Genomic DNA, 8,371 nt, shown 5'->3' with positions numbered 1-8,371 from the left:
GCCCACTGACAACAATTCAAACGGCAATAGGAAAGAAGGCAGGACACACTGGTTCACTTAGGTGCCAGACAATGCAAAGCTTTATTTTAGGTGTATCGAGAATGTAAATGGAGGTACAGACATAGCTGTTCTTAGTTCCTCCTTTGTCCCTTTGTCATAGAGCAGCACCCTCTCTCTCCACCTCTCCCTCTACCACACTCTGATGGAAGCCCCTCCCACCAGCCATGTGAGCTCTGCCACGGGGGTAGTTGGCACCTCCCCTGCTTCGCTGACCTCGCCCGTCCCAGTAGCGATGGTGCCTGCCCCCCCGAGCATCCCATTGGTCCGTTCCTCTGAAATACCGCTCTTGCCATTGGTCAGGCTGTTGTGCTAAACCGCGAGGGCCTCTCCTCCTTCCCCTCTCCCTATGGCCTCGCCCAGGCTCCATTTCCATGCCGTTGCTAGGTGGGATGTCCATTTTAGGAGTGTCCAGGCTTGATTTGCTTATTGGCTGACCGTCTTTAGGAACTGGAGCCTCTTGTTGGCCAAGCTCCGTACGTCCCTCCCCTTCTTCCTTCTCCAATTGGCTTAATTGTGCTTGTCCCAGTTCTGGGTGGCTAGAGTTCTCCTGAAGTCTGGCTTTGATCGGTGCGTCGTGAGAGTTGGCAGGAGGAGCACTGTGGAAGTTGTCATGTTTCTCTGAGGACAGGGAGAGTTTGTCCAGATGGTCAGTGGGGGGGACAGGTGTCCCTGGGTGGGTGTGGGGCCTGCCTCTCCCTCCCTTCCTCAGGCCCCTGAAGTGGCCCTGTGGCCCTTGGTGCCAGTACTGGTGACCTGGCCTTCCCCTGCGATGCAAGTGGCCAGCGTGCTGCAGCTTTGGTGCTGTGATCTGATTGGTGGAGGCAGAGGGAAGGGAGAGCAGTGATTGGCTGGGAGAGGCATTCCCGTCAGTGGTGACGTTGTCCAAGTCGGGAGGCGGCTGTGAAAAACAAGTCGCAACGTTGTTTAATTAAGATACATCATCAGGAAAGTGTACGCTCACGCACAGACACACCTCAGCTAATATTGTTTGCTTAGCCCCTCCTTGTTTCTTACCTCATTAATATGTATGAGGAAGCGGTTAGACTCCGCCTCTGTGTCAATAATCCCGCCCTTTTCTTTCTGACGCTCCAAAAGGTTCTGGAGCTCAGCCCACTTCTGCCGGAACTCCACCCCTATCACCGCTCCCTCCAGCTGAGTGAAGTAGAGGTCAGCACAAATGGATGTATTTGCAATAGCAGCCACTATTAATTGAAGGTGTGATGTACCACAAGTGGTGTAGTTGAAATGGCAAGCCAAATTATGACAGTACTGTCGAGGAAAAAAAGAACAGCTACAAGAAGCAACATAGCAGTACAGTGTGTCGTCAGTGTGTGCAGTTGTGTCTTTACCTTTGGAAAGCTAGGGGCGGGATTGGACAGGAGCTGGGCAACGTTGTAAGTTAGAGGTTCTCTACACACGGGACACACAACGGTTAGCTCCTACAGGGGGAGGGAGAAAGAACCGCCAGTCAAAATGACCACTAAATGAATCATCACTAAAATCTCCAGGAATATAGCAAAAAAATATTTAAAAAAATACTTTGACCCCCCCCCCAAAAATGCAGTTTCACTTCAGCAACTCCCAGTCAATTCTACTGCTGCATATGGATACTTGATCTCACCTCATCATCGGTCCTCTCCCGTGTCTTGTCCTGCTCCAGCTCCTTCTCCCTCTCCTGGAGCTCAGTCTCAGAGTGGGTGATGTAGCGGCCTAGGCAGTGGGAGTGGAAGTAGTGGTAGCATCTGGTCTTGGTGAACGCCTCCCCATCCTGGGACAGACCAGAAAGACAAGGGAGGACAAGGTTTACATCACACACAATGCTGCGGTTCCATTTTGTGTCCACTTACTCACTCCCCCTCACGGATTTCAAAAGCATTGGATTGGTGTTAACATGGGCTACAGAGTTTCAAACAGGAAGACTAGTTTAAATTCTCATCGTGTGGACTAATGGAAATACTAATTAAAACAGATCACCTTAAACCCGTAAAGGCAGATGACGCAGTTCCCATGGGGAATATTGCTCTCCGTCAGGATCTCTTTGGCTTTCTGAGAGAGACAGAGAAAAGAGGGACCGAGTCAGGTACTTGATATTCATCTATTTATACATTCCTAAATTTAAAACACATTTTTTAAAATCAGGACAAAGGGCATCCTTGATCCACAGTTATAATTATAATATCACAAATACAGTTCTTAAATTACTGTAGTCTCCAACTAAGAGATTTCAAATAAGAACAGAGAGAATGAGAGAAACGGGGAGAAACAAAGAGAACTGGCCTCAATGAGCTGGTACAACACAGGGGAACCCAGGCAGATCTCCGCCTCTGTCTGCAGACATTTCTGCACACTGGGAGAGAGAGAAATCTTGGAGCAATACAAGCAACAGGGGACATAAACTAAATTAAACTACCCTTCATCAGAGCAGACTACAATGAACCTAAGATGGAGGACAATAGATTTACTCTCGGTACCTGCACAGCTTGTCATCAGAAAGACCCCGAGGGTTGTGGATGGAAATGGAGGGAGGAGAGGAGGGATACTTAGGAAGAGAAAGAGAGATTAGTGTATAACATTTGAAAGTGGCATGTCCTGAGAATGAAATGGACAGGGCAGGGTTCTAAGGAAAGGAAATTATGAGAGCATGAGGAAAAACTTTCACAATGACAGGAAGGGTTGTTGCTACATGGAGTGTTGTCTCAAAACTCACACAGGGACCCATCAACTCCTGGAGAGCTACTGGGTAAGCAGGCGTTTGTTACATCCCTGCACCAATACACAAAAAAGTGTACACCTTGTAGGTAGCTCTCCAGGAGAATGGAAGGCCAGTATATTTAGGGGGTACACAAATTGTTTTTTTTCACAAAAGTAACCTAAATGCATGACCTAAGCCAGGGGACGGGGAATATTTTTTTTTTTACAATCAAATTGATTGCAAAGGACAAGGTAGCAGGGAATATGAGCATACCTGCAAGTCGAGAGTCAAAGTTAGGGTGAGTCGCACAAACTGAGAGAGGGAATCTTCACCCGTGGAGGGATATAGAACCAGACTCACCTCCCATCCCCTATAAGACAGAGCAACAGAATGTCAATTAAACACACGCACCCACTTCAAAGCCCGAAGTCCATCAGCTGTTCATCTAGTCTTATCCATTGGCCGGGGGAGGCTAATCACTCATACATTATAGTAAAACACCCGGGGATAGAAGAGAGGGCAGAAAGAGATGTCTGTTTAAGTGTGAAGGCTGACAGAGCTCTTCAGAGAGCAGTTGGGAGGACAGGATGTTGAATACAGAGGGGGGAACGCAACAATCAGCTGAGTATGATGCAACAGACCTGCAATATCCCTCTATCTGGTCCAGCCTCGTGACGCGACAAAAAAAACATAGCTAACTAGCACACCGCAGCACCTCTGATACAATGGCGTGTGGTGTTTGTATAGTATTATAGTCTGGTCACAGCTCTGTACTCTATGTGCTTAAGGTGAACCAAGTTACTTTGTCATTTGTTGCTATGCCACACCAGGGCACAAACAGATCTGCAACCAGGCTACAGCTGGTATTTATATAGATTCATGAGTCAGCAAAATACTGCTACCATCAAAGTGAGGTCTTAGTGGTGTTCTGGGGCATGGGTTATCATTAAACTGAGTGGCTCACCCATCTCTCCTGTTAATCTGCAGCTCATCCAGATAGATGGACTGGAGAACCTCAATCTCAGACAGCACACTGTAGAGAGGAGATGTAGCCAATGTCAATGAATGATGCAACAATCTGGATGTTACAGCAGAAATGGCTTGAACTGTAACGCATTAACTTACTGCAGAGCAGGATCATTAACTAGCGAAACCAAATGTAAGAATGTAGACCCTGCATAGCTCAGTTAATCATGCGTGGTAAATGGTCAAGCTAGCTATAAAATGACAGCAGGGTCGTTTAACCTCATAAAGCACACGAAAGAGGATTGACACCCACCATCTCAGACTGTTCAGAAATTATTTTGTTTGAAATATAATTTGATCTCTGAAAAACCAAAGTAATTGATTGCACCCAAATTGGCTATTTTAATTTATAGGATTCATATAATAATCAAACACCTGATTTGGACCAAACTTTTTTCCAACAATGAGTATATAGTATTAGTTCTCTGTCTGACAAGTGGTATTTTGCTGCGGTTCAGGGTATTGTTTCTTCAGCCTATGTAATGTATTCCCAGTGAATTTGGTGATGGTTTTCAAAACCCTGTTCAGAGAAATTAGTAATTAAAGTTTTAGGTTTATGTTTCATCCTACATCATCAGGTTCTGACCACTAGACGGTGCGGCTCGAGGTGTTTAATAAGAACCCCACCATGCTTTGGTTGTCGTCCACTAACTTAGCATTTGTCATTGATCTATGTAAAAATACTCCGAAAAGACTAAATGTAATAACTCAAATTGTCATTGCATAAGTATTCCCCCAATTTGTTTATACAAGCCTAAATTAATTCAGAAGTAAAATTTGGCTGAACAAATAACACAAGTTAGTGTGTGTGAAATAGGTGTTTACATGATTTTTGAACAACTACCCCTTCCTCTGTCCCCCAGACACAACATCTCCCTCAGTCAAGTATTGAATTTCAAGCACAGATTCAACCTAAGAACAGGGAGCTTTTAATTAATTTTAAGCCTCATAACTAAGGACAGTGATTGGTAGATAAATCAGACCCAGACACAAAGATGCGGTCATAATTCTGAACTGAGCATACTCAGTAGTTGCTTGAAAATCTATGGCAAGACTTAAATTGCTGTCAAGCCATGATACCCAACATTTTGACAGAGAATGAACAATTTTGATTTAACTAGGCAAGTCTGTTAAGAACAAATTCTTATTTACAATGACGGCCTACTCCGGCAAAATCCGGACGACGCTGGGCCAATTGTGCGCCGCCCTATGGGACTCCCAATCACAGCCGGATGTGACACAGCCTGCAACGCACTTATGAGACGAACAGGTGTAATCGTAAATTGTTTCTAACATTGACTCAGGGGGGTGAATACATGTTTAATTAAGGTGAAAGTGTTTCATTAATCTTTAAAAATAAATTAACATTTTCATCCACTTTGACAGAGTACTTTGCGTAGATTGTTGACAAAATGACAAACCATTTTAATCCCACTTTGTAACAAAATAAAATGTGAAGAAATCCAAGGGGGTGTAGACTTTGTTAGGCACTGTCCCATTGACTTGCATTGGAATTGTCACAAATGCTAAAACATTAGCATTTGAAACAGTGGCCAGGGAAACAAAACCAAAAGCATGGGTTGCTGTCATACCTTGTCCATAAACTACATACAGGGTAAGGAAACCAATGTAATTGTGATTTTGATTAACCATCCCTTTAACATTGAGGGGCTGTTTAAAAATAAAATAATCACATACTAGCAGGAACACCACCATCTAGTGGTCAGAACCTGGTAATATCAGAATGCAGGATAGGACATAAACCTAACAATTTCAATGACTAATTTCTCTGAACAGGAGGAGAAAAATAAAAAATAAACTAATTCTATGAGAATACATTACATAAGACAAAGAAACAATACTCCGAGCCGCAGCGCCATACTACTTGTCACTCGTTGCGGTGAGTTTGGTGGGAGGGGTCCATGGCTGGCGTTTGACCATTTCCTTGGATTCTTCATGATTTACTCATTGTTAGAAAAAAGTAGGGTCAAAACCGGATGTTAGGTACTATATTTATTGGATATTATGAATTCCATACATTTAAATTGCCCATTTGGGTGTAATCAATCTTAATTTCTCAGATCAATTAAATTTCAGCAAAACAATGTGTCAGGGCTGCTAATGTTATCGGTTTCCAACTACGGAAATGATTTCAGAACAATCTGAGATGGTGGGTGTCATGGCTTGCTGAAATGACATGGAACGACGTAGCACTGAACCAGAATCTGGTCGATTCTCCTCGCCACGTTCAACGTCTCCTTTAAGGCCAGATTCTGGTTCAAGCCGATATAAACTTTGTCTATTTTCCTAAATGGATGTCAGCTAACTAGCACTGTATATAATGTAATCTCTTTGGTAAATTACAATGCTGAACAAACAGTTTGCTTGCAAGAGCCTTTTCGTTTGATCACAACACGCATCATACCCTGCACTCAGCAGTGTCGTTTAGTTAACAGGGTGTATGTAGCTAACGCGAGCCGCCGAAGCTAGCGACACATAGCTAACGAACCACAATCTACAACGTACATATAATTTGAAGATACATATTCAATTAAATGGTATTGAATATGAATTAACGTATTATACAGGCATTTGCCACATTTTCTCCACCTACACGCTATCATCAACAAACTCACTCGCTTTCAGCTGCCATCTTCGTTCTGCCGACCGGGACTACTTCTTCTTCTATGGTATATTGGCGATCGCACATTTTAAATGTGTATCCCGCCACCTACTGTGTGGGATGGAAACAGGATGACCAAAAATGGAACTAAATACCCCCCCCAAAAAAACGTCCAAATGACCCCAAAAATCTATTAATAAACTAAACTAAATCAAACAACAATTCTTTAAAAAACAAACAGATCTGAACCCTACAGAGGCCCCAAGGGAACCTGGGAGGGCGGGTCTTCCGGCAAGTCTTCAGATGTAAAATCCTTAAATCCCCCAAACTTTTCTGCCACAGCCAGAAAAATGTCCAGTTTCTTAGACTTCTTTGAGACTTGTGCCATACAGTTTATAACTGTGGTAATAAACACCACAAAACCCACTTTTTTTTAACATAACAGGGTGTATTTTGACTGGCAGCAAACATTTACTACAGGCTGTGGTGCATCCACTACCATATTTTCACTAGCATCACTTGTTTTCTCAATTATTTTAATCGCCTCCGCATAGGAGATTAAAATTACTGCTCTAACTTTTGCCACCTCAATCTCCTTCACCCTTACAGGTTACTAGCGTTGGGCTAGTAACCGGAAGGTTGCGAGTTCAAACCCCCGAGCTGACAAGGTACAAATCTGTCGTTCTGCCCCCGAACAGGCAGTTAACCCACTGTTCCCAGGCCGTCATTGAAAATAAGAATTTGTTCTTAACTGACTTGCCTGGTTAAATAAAGGTAAAATTTAAAAAACTCCAGGAGCACTGCCCTTTCCCACCTGGACAAAAGGAACACCTATGTGGTTCAACACCATAGTGCCCATGAAGCTCATCACTAAGTTAAGGACCCTGGGACTAAACAGCTCCCTCTGGATCCTGGGCTTCCTGACGGGCAACACATCTGCCACGCTGATCCTCAACACTGGGGCCCCTCAGGGGTGTGTACTTAGTCCCATCCTGTACTCCCTGTTCACCCACAACTGTGTGGCCAAGCAACTCCAACACCATCATGATGTTTTCTGACGACACAACAGTGGTAGGTCTGATCACCGACAGCCTATAGGGAGGAAGTCAGAGAACTGGCAGTGTGGTGCCAGGACAACAATCTCTCTCTCAATGTGAGAAAGACAAAGGTGCTGATCGTGGACTACAGGAAAAGGTGGGCCGAACAGGCCCCCGTTAACATCAACGGGGCTGGAGCGGGTCGAGAGTTTCAAGTTCCTTGGTGTCCACATCACCAGAAAACTATCATTGTCCAAACACACCAAGACAGTCGTGAAGAGGGCACGACAAAACCTTTTCTCCGTCAGGAAGCTGAAAAGATTTGGTATGGGTCCCCAGATCCTCAAAAAGTTCCACAGCTGCACCATCAAGAGCATCCTGACCGATTGCATCACCGCCTGGTATGGCAACTGCTCGGCATCCGACTGTAAGGCGCTACAGAAGGTAGTGCGTACAGCCCAGTACATCACTGGGACCAAGCTTCCTGTAATCCAGGACCTATATAATAGGCGGTGTCAGAGGAAAAACAATAAATTGTCAGAGACCCCAGTCACCCAAGTCATAGACTTTCTCTGCTACCGCACGGCAAGTGGTACCGGAGCGCCAAGTCTAGGACCAAAAGGCTCATTAACAGCTTCTACCCCCAAGCCATAAGACTGCTGGATAATTAATCCAGACTAAGATGCCATCGGCAGCCGCTCGATCATCATTCAGTTTGCTTTCCGCACAGCGAGAGATGCCATTTGAAAGAAAGCAACGGAAAGCGCCTTTCTGAAAGAGAGAAAATATTGATTCAGTGAGGACCTGACTGTAGCAGATAAGGCAGCAAAGGCAAAGTAGTGGCCTCTCGTCCAATAGCCCCGAAATCAAGGAAAGGGTGGATACTACAGGGGAATCCAAGCCTTTTTCGCTGACAAAAATAAATAAATTAGA

General features: G+C 44.5%; 1 protein-coding gene across 3 annotated transcripts; it reads right to left on the bottom strand.

Moving 5' to 3' along the window:
* Positions 1–52: 52 nt before the first annotated feature.
* On the bottom strand, positions 53–6,461 carry rnf25 (ring finger protein 25). Of its 3 annotated transcripts, none has more exons than XM_064988801.1 (10): positions 6,415–6,461; positions 3,717–3,785; positions 3,026–3,122; positions 2,532–2,599; positions 2,338–2,407; positions 2,035–2,106; positions 1,682–1,828; positions 1,410–1,499; positions 1,075–1,212; positions 53–958 (listed from the first exon to the last, which is right to left on the bottom strand). In XM_064988801.1, the coding sequence occupies exons 1-10, from the start codon at positions 6,429–6,431 to the stop codon at positions 155–157; spliced, it is 1,572 nt and encodes a 523-aa protein (XP_064844873.1). In that variant the 5' UTR covers positions 6,432–6,461; the 3' UTR covers positions 53–154. The 3 variants fall into 3 exon arrangements, with proteins under 3 accessions (XP_064844873.1, XP_064844874.1, XP_064844875.1); XM_064988802.1 differs by having other exon boundaries at positions 1,410–1,496; XM_064988803.1 differs by lacking the exon at positions 3,717–3,785 and having other exon boundaries at positions 6,415–6,452.
* Positions 6,462–8,371: the final 1,910 nt, after the last annotated feature.

The sequence above is a fragment of the Oncorhynchus masou genome, chromosome 15 (assembly GCF_036934945.1).
Source record: "Oncorhynchus masou masou isolate Uvic2021 chromosome 15, UVic_Omas_1.1, whole genome shotgun sequence".
NCBI classification, from domain to species: Eukaryota; Metazoa; Chordata; class Actinopteri; order Salmoniformes; family Salmonidae; genus Oncorhynchus; species Oncorhynchus masou.
Note: the sequence above shows the minus strand (reverse complement) of the source record. Positions and strands in the feature narration are given on the sequence as shown.